Source organism: Sus scrofa, chromosome 9 (genome assembly GCF_054392235.1).
Source record: "Sus scrofa isolate SSC_HxYL_T2T_F1_AM1 chromosome 9, Sscrofa_HxYL_maternal_Yorkshire_Landrace_v2.0, whole genome shotgun sequence".
NCBI classification, from domain to species: domain Eukaryota; kingdom Metazoa; phylum Chordata; class Mammalia; order Artiodactyla; family Suidae; genus Sus; species Sus scrofa.
This window is the reverse complement of record NC_139391.1, coordinates 112,559,240-112,582,254: the sequence shown is the minus strand read 5'-3', so window position 1 is coordinate 112,582,254 and position 23,015 is coordinate 112,559,240. Positions and strand designations below refer to the sequence as shown.

General features: G+C 41.9%; 1 protein-coding gene across 1 annotated transcript in view; it reads left to right on the top strand.

The window, feature by feature from the left end:
• Nucleotides 1-6,649, top strand: part of LAMB4 (laminin subunit beta 4) — a 149,355-nt gene extending 142,706 nt beyond the window's left edge. Inside the window, 2 exon segments of the mRNA XM_084977505.1 lie at nucleotides 351-504; nucleotides 6,288-6,649. Of these exon segments, the coding sequence (XP_084833631.1) occupies nucleotides 351-504; nucleotides 6,288-6,427 (294 nt within the window). The 3' untranslated portion in view covers nucleotides 6,428-6,649.
• The last annotated feature ends 16,366 nt before the right edge of the window (nucleotides 6,650-23,015 follow it).

The following is a 23,015-nucleotide window of genomic DNA, read 5'->3' as shown; positions in this document are numbered from 1 at the left end:
GTAGCACTGGATCCGTTCTGTCTTCTCTATCTCTGACCTTAACATTGTTCAGGACAAATTGGTGCCTCATAAATACTTGCCTTAACGTGGAATAATGCTTGATATTTTATAACAGAGAAATATGACTTTTGACCAACTACAGCTGAGAATTTTTTCAACCTGAAAAAAAAAAAAAAAAAAAAAAACCCTGCAAATAAAAGCCTTGTCAGAAATATCAGAGTGACTCAGGCGCATAATGACTAGATTACAGTTTCCTCTTATTCCTTTTGTAAACAGTATCAGGCAAACATCACACATGTGTACATGCTTTGTTAATATTTTCTAGTGATGAAAGTGTTGCTCTGTTACAGGAGTCTGTGGAGCTCAAAAATCAATATGCCATTCTTCAGCATGAGACAAGCCCTGCTGGACTGACAAAGGAAACACTGGGGAAAGTGAAACAGCTCAAAGATGCAGCAGCAAGTTTGGCTGGAGATACAGAGGACAAGATAAGAAGAATGGCAGGTATCTAGTCTGTGCATTTTCCCAGCTTTGTTGAAGTGTGGTTGACAAACAGAACTGCATATACTAAAAGTGTACAACGTGAGGCTGTGCTGGGCATGGATATGTGTGAAATGACAACCACAATGAACACATCCACCACTTCATCCTCCACTGTTTTCTTTTTGTGGTGATGATGCTGAAGATTGACTCAGGCGGCTTATCCAAACTAATGGTTACCAAAGGGGAAACATAGGGGGAGGAATAAATTAGGAGGTTGGGACTGACATATACACACTACTGTATATAAAAGAGGTAAGTAACAAAGACCTGTATAGCACGGGGAAATCTACCCAATACTCTGTAATAACCTATGTGGGAAAAGTATCTGAAAAGGAGTGGATATGTATACGTATATGTATAACTGATTCACTTTGGTGTACACCTGAAACTAACCAAACTTTGTAAGTCAACTAGACTCCAATAAATATTTTTAAAAATTTTTTTAAATATTAAAAAAAGGATCTACTCCTATATACAATATTATCAATGCCCAGAACCCATTCATCTTATAAGTGGAAGCTCTTGCCCTTTGACCAACAGGTCCCCATTTCCCCCAACCCCCTAGCTCCTGGCAGACACCATTCTACTCATTCTATGTGTTCAACTTTTAAAAAAAGGTTTTTTATGGTATAGTTGATTTACAATGTTGTATTTGTTTCATTTGTGTAGCAAAGTGAATTGTTGTGCATATATCCATTCTTTTTTCCTGTATAGGTTATTACAGAATATTGAATAGACCTCCTTGTGCTATATACCTTGTTAGTTATCTATTTTATATATGGTAGTGTGTATGTGTTAATCCCATCCTCCCAATTTATTCCTCCCCTCCAGGTTTCCCCTGGATAACCATAAGTTTGCATTCTAAATCTGTGTTTGTTTCTGCTTTATAAACGAGTTCTTTTGGATCATTTCTTATTAGTTTCTGCCTAAGCATGTCGTATGATACTTGTCTTTGTCTGACTTACTTCACTTAGTGTGGTAATCTCTAGGCTCATCCATGTTACTGCAAATAGCACGACTTTGTTCTTTTAATGGCTATGTAATATTCTATTGTGTGTGTGTGTGTGTGTATATATATATACATATATCACATCTTCTTCTTCTTTTTTTTTCTTTGCAGTCTTTTTAGGGTCACACCCACAGCGCATGGAAGTTCCCAGGCTAGGGGTTGAATTGGAGCTATAGCTGCCAGCCTATTCCACAGCCACAGCAACACAGGATCCAAGCCAAGTCTGTGACCTACACCACAGCTCATGGCAATGCCAGATCCTTAACCCACTGAGCAAGACCAGGGATCAAACCCGCATCCTCATGGATACTAGCTGGGTTCAATGAGAAAGTTATTCAGGGTGGTTTTTCCCACAGCTGATGCTCATGGTTGTTGTAGGAAATCCTTCTGTCCTTAATCACCTCTAAATCATCAAGAAATATCAAATGATGAGTGATCTAGTATTATTTTTGTTGTATTTATTGTACATATTATTTTTGTTATATTTATTGTATATATTTAATCCCCAAATTTTTATATTCTTTTGGAATATAAGTAACTCTCAAAATATTAAAATAACCCAAACTCCTCACTTACAAATGCATCTTTGTCATAAAATGAGTCTTTGGCCCAACAACCGCTTATATCATTGCTATGACATGAAAAAAAATGAAAATGCAGCATTAGTTGGGGGCCAAAGTCAGGAAAAATACATACCAAACTGTTAACATTAGACATCTCTGGAGAGGGGGCGGATGAAGGGAAGACACTACTTTTTACAGTTTTAGAATTGTTTTAAAAGTAGTGAGCTTCTGGAGTTTCCGTGGCGTTCTAGCGGTAACGAACCCCACTAGTATCCAAGAGGACACAGGTTTGATCCCTGGCCTCATTCAATGGGTTAAGGATATGGCATTGCTGTGAGCTATGGTGTAGGCTGTAGACATGGCTCAGATCCCACATTGCTGTGGTTGTGACGTAGCCTGGCAGCTGCAGCTCCAATTCAACCCCTAGCCTGGGAACTTCCAGATACTGCAAGTAAGTGGCCCTAAAAAAAAAGAAAGAAAAAAAAAAAAGTAGTGAGCTTCTTTTTCATAACCACTATTTTTCTAATAACAGCACTATGAAAGATTCAAAAAGACAAAACGTTTTCACCTTGCACTCCATGGGCGAGATCATTAAAAATCCATTTCTATTCTACCCAGACCTTGGCCCATACTGCAGGAACAAAAACATAGGGAACCATTTTCTGTCTTATGTTTTATGGCAGGGCCCACATTGTTTCCACTTTTCCCCATAGACTGAAACTTCCACAATCCTTGAAATTAGGTTGGACGTTTAAGTCGGGGGACTTCGCCTCAGAGAGCTGGAAAGCAGTGCATTCCCCTCCTTCCTCTCTTCTCACTTTAAGGCTGTTCTTATGACTCCACCAAATAGGAAAATAAGACATTGGTTTGGCCATCTTCCCAACTCTGCCATTTGAGAACAGGCTGAACTGCGAGGGCTGTGCTCTGTTGCCATCTGTTGGGAAGAGATGCCCAGGGGATTCCAGAAAAGAGCCCTGACTTAATTCCACAGGGTCAGAGTGAGAGAGTGGAGCGTGCACCCCAGCCTGCATCAGGGTCCCGCCACAGAAGTTTGAGACAGTCGGAATCCCAGCAAGAAACAAAAAGCGCACTTGGATGCCATTCTGGATCATGTGATTATAAGTGGAGGGGCCTCAGTTACCTATTTTGCATCCCAAACCATCTCCCAAATGTAATGGCTTAAACAATAAGCGTGGACTCTTTGTCTGCGGGTTGCCTGAGTGGTCCTTCTGCAGGTCTCTGCTGAGGTGTATCTCAAGCAGCTGCGTTTGGCTGATGGGTCAGCTGGCAAGGGCGCCAAGGGCCAGGCTGTGCTGAGACACTGGGCCAAGGGTCTTTCTAGGCTCTTTCATCTCAGGCTGTTTTACAGCACAGTAATCATGGGGTCCCATGAGAAGGGGCAGAAGACGCCAGGCTCTTGACATCCTGCAACAGCATTTCTTCCACGTCCTGTTGGTCAAAACAACTTGTAAAGCTGGACCTGGTTTAGGGAGAAAGGGTCAATAAACTCTATGTCTTTTCCTTTCTTTTCTTTTTTTGGGGTTGTACCCACGGCATATGGAAGTTCCCAAGCTAAGGGATCGAATCATAGCTCCAGCTGCAGCCTACACCACAGCCACAGCAACAATGTATCTGGGAGTTCCCGTCATGGCGCAGTGGTTAACGAATCTGACTAGGAACCATGAGGTTGCGGGTTCGGTCCCTGCCCTTGCTCAGTGGGTTAACGATCCAGCGTTGCCGTGAGCTGTGATGTGGGTCGCAGACGTGGCTCCGATCCCATGTTGCTGTGGCTGTGGTGTAGATAGGCGACTACAGCTCCGATTCAACCCCTAGCCTGGGAACTCCATATGCCACGAGAGCGGCCCAAGAAATGGCAAAAAGACAAAAAAAAAAAAAAAACAAAACCAAAAAACAAAAAACCAATGTATCTGAGTTGCATCTGCAACCTACACTACAGCTTGTGGCAATGCCAGATCCTTAACCCACTGTCAGATCCTTAACCCACTGAGTGAGGCCAGGGATCAAACCCGCATCCTCACAAAGCCTCTGTTGGGTTCTTAACCCGCTGAGCCACAACGGGAACTCCTAGACTCTTTTTCTTGATGGGAAGAACTAGAAAAAAATGCACAGGAATTAAGGCATCCTGGGTGACCAGCAGCAGCGAGAAGGCCTCAGCATCTCTGGGCCTGAAGGAGCTGCAGGACGTAGGAGTGTGAGTGCTGGAAGTAGCCGTGGGAAGGCTGGGGCAGAAGGGCGGAGGCCCTTTGCAGGAGCAGGACCTGAGAGATGTCAGAACTGCCAGAACCCTGCTGCTCACCAGGGACGCCACCTGCTTGCTCTTCCCACCCCCGACCACTTCTCAGAACCGTCCAGTGGCCAAGTGTGAATGAACGCCAGAGGCCAAGGGAGCCAGGTGATGTCATCCACGGAAGCTGGCTTTCCAGGACACAGAGCGGGATGGAGAATGGATCTGGTGTGGCAAATGGAGGCCCCAGCACGTTATTAACTTACTTGGCAGAAACAGAAGGGTCTGTTTTTCTTTTAGTGTAAATACCCTTCCAATGCTGAATCTTCTTTTATTTATGTATTTATTGATATATGTATTCTCTTTTTTCAATGTTGTGTGAGTTTCGGGTGTACAGCAAAGTGATTCAGATAAATATACATATATTCAGATATAGATGTATAAATTCTTTTTCAGATTCTTTTCCCTCATAGGTTGTTATCAAATATTAAGTATGTTGCCTGTGCTATACAATAGGTCCTTTTTATCTATTTTATATCTGGTAGTATCTACATATTCATCCCAAATTCCTAATTTATCACTCCCTTCCCGCATTTCCCCTTTGGTAACCACAAGTTTGTTTTCTACGTCTGTGGGCCTATTTCTGTTTTGTACTTTTTTTTAGATTCCACAAGTAAGTAAGCATGAATCCCCTTCTCAATCCCAAGTGACCTCTATTTGAAAGTTTCTAGTGACAGAACGCTCATCACCTTCCACAGAGGCTCCTTAGTTTTTGAACTGCTGTGACTACTGGAAAGTTCTTTATGTTCAGACAAAATCTTTCTTCATGGAGTTTTCACCTGTTGGTTTCATTCTTTGTCCTCAGGATAACCAAAACCACATTTACTCTACTTCTCTGGCCACAGATACTTGAAAAAACTAAAACACGTGCCCAGAATCTCTTTTTCTATGTGAAACGGAACCAGTTAATTCAGCTTTCGTCCACAAAACAGTTTCACAGTTATTCGGCAGTCTAGCTCTTTATTCTCAACACCTGCTACTTGACAGCCACCCCAAAGCAACTGAGTATCCAGTTGTGATGTGACCAAGGGAAGTGGAACACTGACCTTCCTTCTCTGAGAAGCTCCACTTCAAACCGAGACCAGTTTCTTTTCTAAAGGCCACTTGACACTGTTCACTGCAGCTCTCTGTACCTCTTTCATCAACTCCTCTATGGGCTCCTGGTTAGGATTTACTGTCATTCCCAGGTATTAGCTGGATGAAGAATGGATAAGTAAATGGATGCATGGATGGGTGGATGCAAGTGATGGATAAAAGTGAAAGGCATCACAGCAGAGAAGAATGAAGAAATGCAACTGTCTTTTTAAAAAATGTCTTCAGTCTTTTTTACCAAAAGATTGGGAAACCCTAAAGTGATAGACACATATGAAAAAGTGAAGTTAAAATGGCAAGCATAGCAGTTCTCTTGTGGCAAGGCGGGTTAAAGATCTGGCGTTTTCACGGCAGCATCTTGGGATGCAGCTGTGGTGCTGTGGGTTTGATCCCTGGCCCAGGAACTTCCAGATGCTACTCCGGCCATGTCCAAAAAAAAAAAAAGCAAGCACAAACCTTTGGAAATACAGCACTTCAAATCTAATCAAGGCCTATCATCTGTCTTTTCATTTCTAATGAATTCTAACTAGCCTGAGAGTCACATTGATAAATGTCTTCAGATAGAAAATAAATTTTAGACAAAAATATCGATTTGCTGATCTATGTGAAAACCTTGAGAAATAGGGTGGAAATAGATGTTTTATCCATTGACTCAAAACCCCAAACTAAATATGTCCTTAAGAGACCCATAAATCCCTGTGTTCAGTATAACATGGATAACTAGGAGCAATCCATCAGATGGAAAGATATCATTGACTTCATTTTCTTTTTTCAGATTTAGAAAAGAAGATCCAAAATTTGAATCAAAGTAGAAAAGAAAAGGCTGATCAACTGAAATAGTTGGAAGATCAAGTCATTGCCATTAAAAATGCAATTGTCGAGCAAGAAAATAAATATGCTACCTGCTACAGTTAGGCAGAGTGAAAGTGCAAATCACCTGTGCCTTTGTTTCTGGCTTCTCATAAGCAAACCCGAGGACATGTGTTGAAGTTGGGAAGCAGAAACGGTCAGCCTCTTCTGCCTCCTTCCCCAAACACTCCTTGTCCAGGGTGGCTGGGGAGTGGAACTCAGCCAAGGAAATGCCACTTAATATGGAACAGGAACAGAGAAGTAAAAGATTGTCTCTGGTTTCAGAAAGCTTTCTTTTTGCCTTCCTTTCCTTTCACAACTTAACAATGATGAGTTACATAGAACAAGTACAAATCTATAAATAAGGATTCTGTTTACTAATATTCATTTCAGTCAACTAAACCTAAGCATTAGAAAAGTTTCCAGCAGCAGGGGTGAGGGGGTTGGGAATGACAAATCAAGGGGCATAAAATTTCAGTTAAGCAAGATGAATGAGTTCCAGTGAACTTACAGTCCACTTAAAAAGTGTTGAGAGTAAATCTCATATTAAATGTTCTTAACACAAATAAAAATAAATTTAAACAAATTAAAATAAATCAGTATCTAATACTGGGATGGAATAAATATAAATGGTATATACTAGATTGTCCTATATTTTCATTTGGATTTGCTTTATCTGCAAGACTAGTATTCTACTCTGAATAAAATGCACACAAATCAAAATGTAACTTGGTTTTTTTTTTGGGGGGGTTCTTTTTTAAGGTCACACCCATGACATATGGAAGTTCCCAGGCTAGGGGCTGAATTGGAGCTGCAGCTTCGGGCCTACACCACAGCTCACCGCAACGCAGGATCTTTAAACCACTGAGTGAGGCCAGGGATCAAACCTGCATCCTCATGGAAACTAGTCAGGTTCTTAACCCACTGAGCCACAACGGCAAGTCCAAAATGTAACTCGTTTTACACCCACTTTCCTACATATTCATTCTCTCAACTGAAGGATTCTCTTTTCCCCAAAGGATACTAGAATAATATTCAAGAAGATAAATAAAGATTTCATAATCTGCAAGCATTTTTGTTCTAAGGTCTGCAGCTTATTTTCAAGCCTAGCAATCACATTGTTTAGTATAAAAAATCAGATTGTTTCATTTCAAAATGGACTATGATTTCATATTAACTTTTTTTTTTTTGCATGTATGTTATATAATAGAGCATATTACCTCTGTTTGTGAACGCTCTCCTTCAGAGGGATTCTTTTAAGGAAATTTGGCCCCACATTTTTGTATAAGAAATTATACACATCAACGCTGATGCATGAAAGAGAAAAAGCAACTGGAGCCATTTCCATCAAAGGTTGCCTCATAACAGATAGATTTAAAGAATTCAACAAAGGGGCTTTAGGATTACTCATAAATATGAAATTTCTTAAACTGTAGGTTACTAAGGAAAACTGCAGTTTCCTGAAGAATAGGATGAAACTTTTCTACAGGAAGGACCACCCTAGAAATCTCTTGAAGTATGCAATTATAGTGTTCTGTGTATCCCGCACTTAGACGTTTAGAAACTTCTACCAACAAACAGCGCACAGAATGAACCAGAGAATCAAAGAATACAACTATCAAAAGATTTGATTGCATCCTCCAATGAAGAGAGTGGAACGCACTCCAACTTTCCCACTAGGATGCTGACTTTCATCTTGGTACAAATGATAGACTTAATTTGGCAAGCATGGTTATCGGTTTGCAGTAGCCATGTTCAATCATTGTATTTTTCCAGTGGACAGACTATACAAGTAATAGGCCAGAGAGTGTGGAAAGGGATAAAGAGGGAAGAGTTTCTTTCCTCTGACTGGGGAGGCTGTTGAGTTCTGGAAAATTCCCCAGCCATGAGGAAAGCACAGTTCTGGGGAATCACGCGCAAGGGCAAAGATAAACCCATCATCTCCGTGGGCCTCCAGGGATTTGCAGCTTGGCGAGGTTAGGAAATAGGGGATACATTTTGGAAAGATTGCAGTTAAGAAGAGGTTAAGTGGTTATGCTTTCTAACCTTTGGTATTGAAAATAGTAAGCTTTGTTTCTTTTTCAAAATGTACATATGTGAAGAATCTCTTTTCTCAGTAATGTCTGATCAGTCATCTTCAATTATTTGGTGTATCAGTTGTTCCAGATGTGACTAAGGCAAAGATTCAGTGGAAATAGTATCTCTTATACACTGTGAATAGCACTGTATAGCAAGATTTATCTTAAGACCAGTTACGCCTGTGTATTAAGAGTGTGATCTTAGGCCTTCCCTAGTGGTCTCCCAGGTAAGGACTGGTGTTTTCAAAGCCATGGTTTAGGTTGGGGCCGTGGTGTGGGTTTGATCACTGGCCTGGGAACGCCAGCATGCTGCTGGCATGGCCAAAAAACAAAAGAAAAAGAAAGTAATCTTAAGCATAGAAGGAGGGGGAGGTTTGTGGATAATGACTGCAGCCCCACATATGGTAATGTGCAAAGAATGCAATAATTAACAAAAAATCAATAATATTATGATTTTCCCAGGCTGCATTCTTGATTGCAAATGCTGAAAACTGACAATATTAAGCAGGAAGGGAATTTACTGAAAGGACAGCTGACGGCACATAAAATTGAAGAAACAGCTGGAGAAAATGGAGCCAAGGACAATTTTACATCTAGGTGTATGGCCAAGATCACACTTCAGTAACAGGTTAGGATGCCGATGCTGGCTGTGATAGATACTCGCCATCATTCTATTAAGCTCGGACTGCCTCTGCATCTTGTGTCACTTTGTCATGACTCAACACCCCTGGTAGAAATGTCCAACTGGCTGAACTTTTTCATGTGCCTGGCTAAGATGAGATGAGAGAATGTCCACCCTCTGGAGCTTTTGTCTTTCTTTCTTTCGTCCTTTTAGGGCTGCACTCATGGCATATGGAGGTTCTTAGGCTAGGGGTCCAATTGGAGCTGTAGCCGCCTGCCTATGCCAAAGCCATAGCAACATGGGATCCAAGTCGAGTCGGCGACCTACACCTCAGCTCATGGCAATACCAGATCCTTAACCCACTGAGCAAGGCCAGGCATTGAACCCCTGTCCTCATGGATGCTAGTCCGGTTTGTTAACTGCTGAGCCACGACAGGAACTTTCTTTCTTTCTTTCTTTTCTGGCCACACCTGCAGCATATGAAAGTTCCCAGGCCAGGGATCGAACCCAAGCCACAGCATTGACCCAAGCCACTAAAGTGACAACACCAGGGTCTTAACCGCTGTGCCACAAGGGAACTCCCTGGGTATTGGTAGCGGGAGAAGAGGCTTGCCTCTGCCTATCTTTGGTAGGAAAGATTTTGCTGCCAGGCATCAAAGAACTACAAATGTCTAATATAGCCTGCCTCTTTGACTTCCTAATATTCTAATACATTCCTTTTTTATTAATGTACAATTGATTAACAGTGTTGTGCCAATTTCTGCTCATACTACATTCATTAACCATCTTTTCTTCTAAATCAAAAACAAATGTTTCCACCAAATGTAATGTTGCATTCGCTCAGCCATCTGAAAGCATGTCCCTTGACTTCAGGGGAACCAACCCAAGGTCTCATCATTCAGTGCCTCCACCTCTAAGGCTGTGTCTCCAGCTGTACTCCATTCCTTTTCCACTTCTCTTATAAGTCTGTCTTGATGTCCTGAACTCAGAATCAAAATGATAAAGTTCACCACCAATGTATACTAAGTACAGCACCGTGAGGGGAGAGAATGGGAGACTTGAAAAGTTAAATCTATTTCATATATTATAATAGAAACATAAGCACATATACAACTTTATGCATTGAGAAGCACAGATTGAGGTTGCAGACTTTCATTTCTACAACTACTCAGAAAGCTGTAGTTGGAATTTATGATCTTTTTTTTTATCTTCAGCAAGCATCTCTTTGCCAGGAAGGGGGGACCCAAACCTTCTTTCCTGAGGATTCTGAGCCATGGAAAGAAAGTCCTGCATGGATGAGGTAGAGTTTTCTTACATTTTCCCCTGGGACACGGCAGGCCTAGACTGTCCAAATGCCATTCACACCCGCCCCTCCCTGCTGCCACTGTGCATCAGCAGCACTATTTCTCTTTAAGAAACAAGATCAGTTACCTTAGTCAAAATTATAATCCCCCCTTTTTGGGGCCTGTTTATCCTTTAGCATGAGGATCCTGAAAAACTGGAAATTGGTAAGTGTTCCAATTCAGTGGAACAACTGTTGTGTCATCAAGTGAAAACGTACTTCCTTAGAGACAAGAGCCCAGAGTCCCAGGTACGGAAGTGAAATTTTGCCTGTGAGTCATTGAGATATAACTGTGAGCTATGTCATGTTTTCCCACTCTTGTTTTTAGATCCTTATACTCTGCTTATAAGATGCTTGATCAGCTTTCCTGGTAGAAGGCATGGCACTGCCTCCTAAGGAAGATAATTTGATGTGAGTTGGCAAGAAAGAATTAAACAGAGTATGTAAAGCAGGATAGTCAACTGATAATATGATTAGAAGATATATTTCCATTTTTCCTATAAAATATTTGCATGCATCCACGTGCATCCATTTCTTTTGCCTCTATTATAATTATTCTAATAGTTTCCTAAATTTGAGTTAAGTGAATGCTCCATCAACTACCCAGTCCTGGGAGATCTGTTGAGGTTTCTGAGGAACCAACACAAAGACTACACTGAATTCTGACCTCTCAGAACAGGGGGTGAGGGAAGGGCAGGAGCTAGGAGCCAAGGTCACTGGGAGTAGTGACCAGGCCAGTAGTGCCTGAGACTGGAGGATTCAATAGTGGAAGTGGGCAGAGAGGGTCTAAGACACTGACTGTGGAAGGCAGAGCAAGTTGGTGGACCACAGGCTGGATAGATCACGCAGGATGTGGGAGGGCCAGGAAGTGTGAGGAAACCCCGTTACCATAGACCAAGTAGAAACATTGCCACTTGGAGTTCCTGTCGTGGCGCAGTGGTTAACGTAATCCCACTAGGAACCATGAGGTTGAGGGTTCGGTCCCTGCCCTTGCTCAGCGGGTTAAAGATCCGGCGTTGCCTGCCGTGAGCTGTGGTGTAGGTTGCAGACACTGCTCAGATCCCGTGTTGCTGTGGCTCTGGCGTAGGCTGATGGCTGCAGCTCCGATTCGACCACTGGCCTGGGAACCTCCATGTGCCGCAAGAGCGGCCCAAGAAATAGCAAAAAGACAACAACAACAAAAAGAAAAAAAAAAAAAAAGAAACATTGCCACTCATCTAGGAGTTGATTATGAAAATCAGGAAAATCCTTATGAAGACTGGAACCCACATAAGGTAGCCAGTGTGGTCCACCGAGGAAACAATTCTATATCTTTGCCTAAATCAGAAACTAGTCCCAGGTGAAGAGCTGCTTAGGGTGGGTAGGTGAGTGCAATTAGCCAAACACCCAGGAGGCAAAAATGAAGCAAAGGAAAACCCAAAGCAGATCCTGGAGACAACAAATGAGCTCGATGGGGCACAGGCTAGAAAAGGCTGTTCAATATCCAGTTTCTTTCCTGTGGCAATGGTTTCTCCTCCACGGTTTAACCAGGCATGGAGCTGACCACTTGGAGAAACCAAATTTCTCAGCCTCCCTTGCCATTCAGTGCAACCATGGGACTAAATTCCACCCAACAGGATATTAGTGAAAGTGTTGGGTGTAACTTTAAGGGCACAGCCTTAAAAGGAAGCTGTTCAGAAATAGACTCCCAGACTCACAGACATAGAAGATAAACTTAGAGTTCCCAAAGGGGACAGGGAGATGTAGGATAAATTAAGAGTTTGGTATTAACAGATACACACCACTGTGTATAAGATAGATAACTAGCAAGGACCTGCTGTATAGCACAGGGAAGTATATTCCATATCTTATAATAACCTATAATGGAAAAGAAGCTGAAAAAGAATAGATATTTATATATATATGAGTGAATCACTTTGCTGTACACCTGAAACTAATACAACGTTGTAAATCGACTACAATTAAAAAAAAAAAAAGCAGTTCGCCCTCTGTGGTAGGCAGAATAATAGCCCTCCCAAAATATTCACATCCTTGTCTCGGTAACCTGGGAGACTGTGTTACCTTACGTGGCACAGGGAAATTAGGGTTAAAGTCAAATTAAAGGGCTAATCTACTCAGGTGACCTGGCCATGGGGCAGGCAGCCTGGATTGTCCAGGTGGCCCCAATGTAATTAGAAAGGGTCATAAATGTGGAATAAGGAAGCGGAAGTGAGAGAGACGTCAGCCTGAGAAGGGCTTGGCTGACGGTGTCTTTGAAGCTGGAGGCTGAAGACCCTTGGAGCAAAGTGGGTCCTCGACGCTGAAAAGAAAAAGAAAAAAAAAAAAAACAAAAAAACAAGGAAAGGGAGTCTCCTTCACTGGTTCCAGAAAAGAACACAACATGGGACACCTCGATGTTAGCCCAGGGAGACCTGTGTCCCCCGACTTGGAACGCACAGAGCTGTAAGGTAAAGCTGTGTTGTTTTAAGCCGCTGTTTGTGGGGAGTGGTTACAGAAGCAATAGGAAGCGCATACACCTTGCATTTGTTTTCGTTTTTGGTTTTTTCACTTTCATTTGGGCCAGAGTGTGGTGAGCCAGATGTAGCCATGGAAGTGAGGCTAACAGGGGTGGAATAAGATGGATGCAGCACAGGTCCCTGGAGGACTGCACGGGTCAGGGTCCCAGCAGGAGACAAGGCTATGAGCTGGGAGTTTTATAATGGGTTATTGACAAAGATGTGGACAGGGTGGGGAAAGCCACAAAGGACATGCAGCCTCCTAGATCTAACACCAGGCAGGGGGGCTATCACCAGCCTTGGACAGGGGTGAGGGGAGAGGGGAGAGGGGGGAAACTACTAAGTGAAGACGGACTGTGAACGAGGGGCACTCAATTGGCCCTGTGATCTTTGGTTGAGGGATGCAGCCAGCTCTTGGCACGCTACAGAGGGTCTTGGGGCGTAAACATGCTCCTGTCCTGCTTTTCCCCAGGACTGATCTCTTGCCAGTACTTCCTATTAACCAAACCAAGGGATCAGGTTGATGGGCCCAGGTAGGTGAGCCTCCTGGGGCACAGTGGAGGCACAAGTCACCCTGGAAAGCTTCCATGACCTTGTGGAGGAAAGCTGTCTGTGCTGAACTGCTCTGGATTACCTGCTGGCTTGAACTTGCCCATGAGAGAAAAGCAAACCCCTCCTATTTATTTCACTCTGTTGGTCTCTATTTAAACAGCTGAACCATTATCCCCATTAGTGTCTTTGGGGTGCTAAGAGGACGCCACACTGCCCAGACTGCTCCAGCAGTCCCCTCTCTGCCCCATGCTATGGGAAAGGGGACCTAGGGGCAGGTGTTTAGTGCAAATCCTGGTTTGGTTCTTACATGACCCTAGGCGATTCACAGCCCCTCTGAATCACAAGCCTTCATTTCCTTCAGCTGTAAAATAGCAATAAATATACCTGAGCCAGTTCACATGAAAGGGATTTAAGAAGAGTGAGGTGTTACTGAAATCCTTTAAGACACAATTAACACGTTTTATGTGTTGCATCTGCATTTCCCCTCTGCCATTGCTCCTGGCTCCTGCAGAGTTGCCCTCCTGGCCCCTGTGAAATCCCAGTTGTTACCTCTTCACTAAATGGAACCTTCCTGAAAGGAAACCTCACTTTACCTGAAACCCTGCCCCACCCTCACCTGGCTCAAAGCCCTTCCTCTGAAGCTCTCTCATGTTGCCAACCATCTGATCTACCTTGTCTAACAAGATTGCAAGTTGCATGAAGACAGAGTAGGTCTTCAGCCACATCTGTGTCCCTAAGAGAACTTAGCACAGTGCAGAACAAGCTAAATGTTTGTTCATTTACATACTACTTCCATAAACTGATGCCAAAGGGTTGGAAGTCAGGCAGTCCTTGGACCACTGCTAAAGTAGACAGCAATAGAAAACCAGCTCACCATATGGTTCCACTTTCTCAACACGTATTGGAGGATAATTCAAACCTTCACTCTTTGGAAGGGGAAAAAAAATGTCACAGCGGAATAGGATACCTAAGATGCAAGATGTCCTCTTCCTCATCTCTCCCCTCTCTCTAACCCACTCCAGAGCAGCTGTTGAAAATCCAGTCCAGGAGTTCCCACTGTGACTCAGCAGGTTAAGAACCGAACTAGTATCCATGAGGATGTGGGTTCGATCCCTGGTCTCGCTCAGTGGGTTAAGGATCTGGGATTGCTGTGAGCTATGGTGTAGGTTGCAGATGCAACGCAGATCCCACATTACTATGGCTGTGGTTTAGGCTGACAGCTGCAGCTCAGATGCGGAAAAAAGAAAATCCACTCTGCCCCCACTCAACTCCCCCAAGCCAAGGTCATGACACTTAGACTCTGATCTATTCCCTCCACTGGCCTCTCAAATCTAGTCTCTTCCCTCTGCTCTTGATCACTCTTGCTTTTCCCTGGCCACATAGGTTTATTTACAAGGCTTAGATAGGTTCCAAGTCACACGGCCATAAGTGAGGGTGAGCCACTCCCAAGTGGAAGGTCATGGCCTCCCAAAGGCATGGGCTCCGGCTCGGCTTCCTAGGCGGAGCCCACAGATGCCGGGTGGAAGTCAGCCTCTCCTCTTCATTCAATTAGGCTTTGTCTGGAAAAGGCAATTGCTCTAAGTGACGAAGCATAAAATGCTAGAGGACACACTTGAAAATATAACTATAAATACTGATGACTTAAAGGTTTCAATATATATACTTGAGATGTAGGCAACATTTATATAAACACAAATAGAATTTACTAGTGGGTTTCTCCTAAATCCTTAGTCATTAAACAAGTTAGTTAAATCAAACCCTCATATGGACAAATTCCTATCTCCCCACCCCTGTACACATGTGCCCACTCCTCTTCCCACCTTGCCAAGCCCCTCCCCAACCAAGCTTGAATAGAAATTTTTTCACTGACTTAATACTTCTAACTCAGCATTCTTTCCCAGCCCTGATTCTGGTGCTTCCGAAAAGTGAAGAATTGAAAATCTTGGACCAAATTTGTCCCAGGCTCTTTCCATTATAGGCTTTAAGGCTTTCAGTAAAGAGCTGCCTGCTTATGATTTAGCAGAAGACAGTCTGGTTTCTTTCATGTTTCCTGCCCTCAGCCCTAGTACTCTGTTTGCTCTGTTATGAGAGGATAAAAGAAGGAACGTATCTTTTTCTTTGCCTGCAATATAAAGCAGCTGAAGCGGAACTTAACACCTGCTCATCCGTCAGCACCTAGCTTTCCTATTCTAGAGGATAACTTGAACCTCTTTAACTTGATTCATTAAATGCTCTGAGTGGCCATTCTGGAAGGCTTCTACTGCTCTAGCAACATGCCTCTGATTCAGCCTGCCAACTGAATGAACTTTGTTACACGAAGCAAGTTTAACACAATCTATAGTAAACATATTAATCAAAATGCATTGAGTTCCTGAGCAGGGAAGTAAAGTGTTTTCTTCGTGGTCATGTAATTTATGATTTTTTAATAGTTCTGATAAGTGTTTGATTTATGGTAATATCTGACCTAATTCCATATGCAACCATAGTTCTTGTTGATGATAAGCACCAAAGGGTAGGGGTAGTTAGTTAGCTGAACTTTCTCATATTCACTAGGTGGTAACAGATGAAGGATATTGCCTCTCAAAGCTCACTGTAGTCACCCAACGTGGCACCAGAATTAAAATCTAATCTTGAATACTGGTACTTCCTTGCAGCAAAGACTTTGAAATATTTAGCCCACAAAACAGTCACAGTAGTGTAAAAAACAAAGCAAACCAAATATAAACAAACAAACAAATCCCAAACAGTAAAATCTACCAATGGCAGAGATTACCTCTGATGGGAAAAGATATAAAATAACTGTCAAAGGTACTAGATGCAGCTGGGCAAATTCTCAGAAACACATTGCAGGCATCTCTGGAGCTCTCGTACAGAATATTCTCTCTGATGCTGCCTCTTAGGAAAGAGGTTTAAGAAATGCAAAATGCAGGCACCTCGAGGTCCCATCCCCCCATTTTCTGGAGAATGAGGTTAACTTGGCTAGGGTCACACAGCAAGTTGGTAGAAATGCCAAGGCAGGTGTGAGAGGAGATAGATCCCTCTCTTTCACCCTCTCTTTCAAGATGACTTGCTCTTTTAACTGGTCTGAGTCTCTATTTAATGGACCATCAAATCCAGCAAAACATTTAATTAAAATGAACTAACTCATTTCTTTACATTAGTGGCTTCTCTTAGGAAGTAAATTTTTTTTTTTTTGGCCAGCATGTTCAAGTTCCTGGGCCAGGGGATCCAATCCAAACCACAGCTGTGACCTATACCACAGCTGCAGCAACATCTGATCCCACTGTGCCTGGCCAGGGATCAAACCTGTACCTCAGCAGCAACCTAACCCACTGCAGAGACAATGCCTGATCCTTAACCCACTGCACCACAGAGGGAACTCTAGAAGTTTGGTATTTTTAAAAATGTTTTCATTACAGTTGAGTTACAATGTTCTATGAATTTCTGCTATACAGCAAAGTGACATGTTATACATACATTCTTTTTCTCATAATATCTTCCATTATTTTCCACCACAAGTGATTGGATATAGTTCCCTGTGCTATACAGCAAGAACTCATTGCTTATCCACTCCAAATGCAGTAGTTTGCATCTACTAACCCCAGACTCCCAGTCCATCCCATTCCTTCCTCCTCCTGGGCAAACACAAGTCTGTTCTCTGTGATGTGATTTTGTTTCTGTTCTATAGATAGATACGCACCTTTGGGGCGGGGGGGGGGGCGCTGCCCAGAGCAGCATATGGAGTTCCCAGCCAGGGATCAGATCGAAGCCACAGTTGTGACATAAGCTGTAGCTATGACAACACTGGATCCACTTTGCCAGGCCAGGTATTGAGCCTGCATCCCAAGGCACCGCCAATCCCATTGCACCACAACGGAAACTCCTGTACCATATTTTAGATTCCACATATAAGTGATATTATATGGTATTTGTCTTTCTCTTTCTGACTTATTTCACTTAGTATGAGAATCTCTAATTGCATCCATGTTGCTGCAAATAGCCTTATTTTGTTCATTTTTATGGAAGAATAGTTTGGCCAGTGTGTATATGTACCATATCTTCTTAATCCATTCCTCTGTCAGTGGACATTTAGGTTGTTTCCATGTCTTGGCTATTGTGAATAGTGCTGCTATGAATATAAGGGTGCATTGTCTTTTTGAATTATAGTTTTGTCTGAAGATATGCCCAGGAAGGGGATTGCTGGATCGTATGGTAGTTTGATACTTAGTTCTCTGAGGTACCTCCATACTGTTTTCCGTAGTGGTTGTACCAATTTACATTCCTACCAACAGTAAAGGAGGGTTCACTTTTCTCTACATCCTGTCCAGCATTTGTTATTTGCAGACTTATTAATGATAGCCATTCTGACCAGTGTGAGGTGGTACCTCATTGCAGTTTTGATCTGCATAGGAGGTTTTTTTTTAACATTAGTATCTCACAGTCTTTCTGCTTGAATGAAAAGAAAGGTCAAAGTCGCTAACCAAATAGAAATACTTTATCCTAGTGAACACAAATGTATGTGCTTTGGAGACTACTGTGTATTTTGAGAATAGCCACTACATGAGCATATCTTTGTAGTTACTAAACACATTCAACTGAATTATTTTCAGCCCTCAAAACATTCCATGTAGCTTTTTAAAGAATAGAACTATATTGTAACTTGGAAGTAGCAAGGGAGGCCAAATTTTAGATAAGAAGCCTTGTTTCACCTAAAATGTATTATCATATATATTTGATAAATTTGATTATGTAGGGGAAAGAAAATAAACCTAACTGCTAAAAGAAGCAGTTTGGGAGAATGAGTTCTATATGCTGCAAGAATTTCTAGGACTCTGTAATAATCAAACAGCCATCCAGATCCTTACCTCTGTTAAAGAGAGTATGTAAAATTAGCACATGCTTTCTTTCCTGATGCTCCGTTAAGTTAATAAAAGTATCCATACTGTGAACTTTCCAGAAAGGAGTAGAAATGGAAGTTAAATGGATCCTGAACAATCCAGGCACCAAACTAGTGTTCACAGTTTCCAAGGGTTCATACCATGGGAAGAAATTCAAACCTTGGAGAAACTGTATAAACATTCCTTATCTAAAGATAAGCACTCGGGATCTTTATGGCCTTCAGGTTTGGCTTTGCTTTGGCCATTACAGCATTCTGACTCATCCAGGGAAGGCAAAATATGCATGAGAAAAAGAAATTGACCATTCAGGATTTAGAGACCAATTGCTTTTCTTGAGAAAGAGACAGTATAACATTTCTAGTGAAAAAATGTTTAAAAATCAATCTATTTAGATATGTGCTTTACATTACAATTTTTCCTTTTTATTTGTTTTATTTGGCCAAGCCCAGGGCATGTGGAAGTTCCTGAGCCAGGGACTGAATCCATGCACAGCAGTGACCCAAGCTGCTACAGTGACAACACTGGATCTTTAACTGGCTATGTCACAAGAGAACTCCAATTTTTCCTTTTTAAGGTTCTAATTCTGTTCTTCACCAATTTAAACCACCATCATACATGCTAAACAAATGCAGAAAGACATAGAAACTAAGTTTTCCCCTTAACAAACTCAGTTTTTTCAACCTATTTTGGGAGGCAAATAAAATACCCAGACAATTTTTAAAATTTTAAACTTTAACGTAAACACACTTCTCTAAGAAAAATTAACATTGTTTAAAATTTAAAAATGCTCTATTGCTAAAAAAATGTTAATGATGATTTGACCCTTCAGAAATTTGTAATCTTTTTGCAATAGTAACATCAAAAATTCCTGCTGTGGTGCAGTGGGTTGACTCTGACTGCAGTGGTTTGGGTTACTGCAAAGGTGTGGGTTTGATCCCAGGCCTGGTGCAGTGGGTTAAAGGATCCACCTTTGCCGCAGCTGTGGCTCAGATTCAATCCCTGGTCCGGGAACTTCCAGATGCTGCAAGGGCAGCCACACACACAAAAAAAAAAAAAAAAAAAGAAAAAGAAAAGAAAAGAAAAAAATCTCTGACCACAGATTACTATAAAAAAATATGAAAAGGTGTGATATATTGCAAGAATTACTAAAACTTGAGATAGAGACGCAAAGTGAAAAAATGCTATTGGAAAAAATGTTGATAAACTTAATGCAGTGTTGACACACTTTCACTTTGGGCGGGAGGGGAGGGGGGAACCCCAGACAGTATCTGTGAAGCAGAATAAAGCAAAGTGTAATAAATGAGGTATGTCTGTAAATAAAAGCGGACCACTAGACGGACACTTGTATTTCAGTGTACAGTTTCTATGTAGACAAAAATAAATAGTTCTGAAGACAAAATGTAACATACCTAATGGTGTTAATAGCTTAAAATGCTTTAATATTTGAAAAAGGTAAAAAGTATATTCTAATAGTGCTCTTTGCTTACTGAAATATTTATATCCTCGTTGATAGTTCCGTGGTCATCAACATCATAGTGTTTGTGAGTCTTATGTACATGAATTTTTCAGAAGAAATTTTTTTATTCCAATTTCTAATCAAGACTGAAAATGCCTTCAAAAATCAATACCTCAGAGTTCCCGTCATGGCGCAGTGGTTAATGAATCCGACTAGGAACCATGAGGTTGTGGGCTCCATCCCTGGCCTTGCTCAGTGGGTTAAGGATCCTCGGCATTGTCGTGAGCTGTGGTGTAGGTTGCAGATGCGGCTGGGATCCCACGTTGCTGTGGCTCTGGCGTAGGCCGGCGGCTACAGTTCCAATTCGACCCCTAGCCTGGGAACCTCCATATGCCATGGGAGCGGCCCTAGAAATGGCAAAAAAAAAAAAAAAGGAAAAGAAAAAAACTCATTTCAGTCAAATATCAGTGGCATCTTGAGGTGTTTTCTTAACCTCCTATCAATTCTTTTCTTTCGCCTTTTTTGTTTGTTGTTTGTTTTTAGGGCTGCACCGTGGCATATGGAAGTTCCCAGGCTAGGGGTCGAATCAGAGCTATAGCTGCCGGTGTACACCACAGCCACAGCAACGCTGGTTCCTTAACCCACTGAGCGAGGCCCGGGATCGAACCTGCATCTTCATGGATACTAGTCATATGCATTAACCGCTGAGCCACGACAGGAACTCATTCTCATATCACTTCTGTCCCAAAGTCCAATCAAGTTCCTGGATATGCTTTCCCCTAGCTTCAAAGTTAACATCATACAGAGGAAAGCTACTATTATGAAAACTAAGATAATACTATTAACATGGGCAAAATAATATCCCCTGGATCACATTGGCAAAAAAACTAATAACTAAATTACAAAATGTGGATTTGACCGTCTTTCCCCTATTGTCCTTTTTCATCTTCCAAGATCCAATCCAGAAACCTGCATTGCATTTTGTTGTCCTGTCTCCTTAGTTGCCTCTGGTTTGTGACTGTTACTGTCTTCAAGCTGCTTTAACAGAGACCTCAAATAACAGTGCTTTAACCAAAGAGTTTATTTGCTTTTCTCACAATAATCCAGGTATAAGCAGGTCCGTGTTAGATTGGTGACTTAATGGTGTTGGAAATTCAGTTCCTTCTCTTCTTTCACCTCCATCTCTAAGCTCTACTTTGTCTGCATGGTTCAGTGCTCACCACCACCATAGTTGCATTCCAGCAAGAGAGAATCCAAAAAAGGAAAGGGAATTCACAGCATGAGTTAAATGTTGCATGTATATTTTTGTGTATGTATTTTTCCTGTCACATACCATTGACCAGGACTTAAGCACCTGGCCACAGCTAACTACTAGGGAGTATGGGAAACCTCTAGCTATAATTTTAGGGCTTTAGGAGACCAAAACAAGGGGTCAAAATGAATCTCTAGTATATTTACTTGCCCTGTGAGTTTTAAAATATTTTCTTTAGTAACGTTATAGTCATGACCTCATGGTTTTATTCATTTTTACATAACCTTCATCGCAGGTGGGAGGTGACAGACTTAAATGTAACACCAAATATATACACATGTGCTTGTGTGTTTTGGTAGGTAGGAAAAATCAACTTTTAACTGTGAACAGGGCTTACCATATTTCAATTAGAACATAAGAGCAAAGGAAGTGGTTTAACAAATGAATCGTGGCTGCTATAACAATGCATTCAAACTCAGACAAACCATAACACTTCCTGCTCTAGTTTCTGTCAAGTACCTACATATTTTAAGGGATATCCGCAAGCTTGATTTGCTTTTCCTCAGCCTCGGTGCTGAGAACACAGACCCTTTCCTTAGAGTCGTGAACACTGTCCAATATCTCCATCTAGACTGCAGAGTTTATTCAAGTCAACTTCACTTCTAAACAGTCATGTTTATGCGCCCATAGGAAAGCAATTACTGGAAACTAGCTGAATTTTGAATTTTTAGAACAAAGGTTATCCATGAGGGAAATGGGAAAATATCAACTAATATTTGGGCCTGTATATACGGATAATTCCTGGGTGGCCCCTCTTTTTAATCTCTCGAGAAATATAAGATACATACACTTATTTTTCATAGTTGGAGCCTGCTTTTTCCTTCCATTATATGGTAGAAATAGACCCCATCTTTTTGAGGCTACTGGTGAGTATTCCATTACAAGGGATCTAGCATAATTACCCAACTAATCCCTTAGGGGATGACCACTTAGTCTCTTTCCAGTTCTTCTCTTACAACACTGTAAATATCTTTACATGCGTAATTGGACATATTTTTCCAGAGTCAAAGTTACGTATATGTCAGATGTTAATAGAGATTGCAGATTGCCCTCCAGAAAGGCACCCTTTTACCTTCCCAACAGTCACTTACACTAGTGCCCACGTGAACTTGACTATAAGCGATGACATATGGCTCGAGGACATGAACCATCATGTCACCACCACCTTGCAGCTTCTCCCATGGTTGTGAAAGTGGAGTCATTTCTTGGCCGTCCTCATGTAAGTTTATACTCTGCACGTTACAGTGCAGGGCAAGTTTATGTTGAGTGAATACTGTATCTTGATTAATCCTTCTTGTATCTAAATCACAGCAAACTGCTCACTTCTGCATATTTCCCATTGAGTAAAATGGTACATACTATTTGCTCTTTTAAAGTACTCTTGTATATGGGCTATGACTCATTCTGGCTAAAGAACTACCTGGGAATGATGGCTTCCCCAGAAGGCACAGTGGACACGTGCCAGGCATTTATTGAATGAGTGCAGGCCACACAGAACCTGCGGAGGTCTGTGCTCAGTGCTGGGGAAAATTATAGGATGCTCTCAAAACACTTGAAATTTAGCACACACAGAATACATTCATGCACTAACCACTTACTTTCTTAACACTGATTATTACACACTTCTGATGTGCTCTGTGCCATGCTGGTGTTGCGGGTAAGGCAGTGAGTGGGACAGGGGAATGTGTGGCCTCATACATGGCACATCTGTTCTAGAACAATCTAGAAAAACCCTCTCCAAAGGGTGTATGTCCAAGTACTGCACCTGGGCAGCGGAATTGAGAAATTTCCACAGGTGAAGTATCATCAGAGGTGGCATTTGAACATGTAAAAGCTGGCTTGACATAAAAGAGGGAGAAGACTTTGTAGGCAGAAGGAACTAGATGAGCCATAAAACGG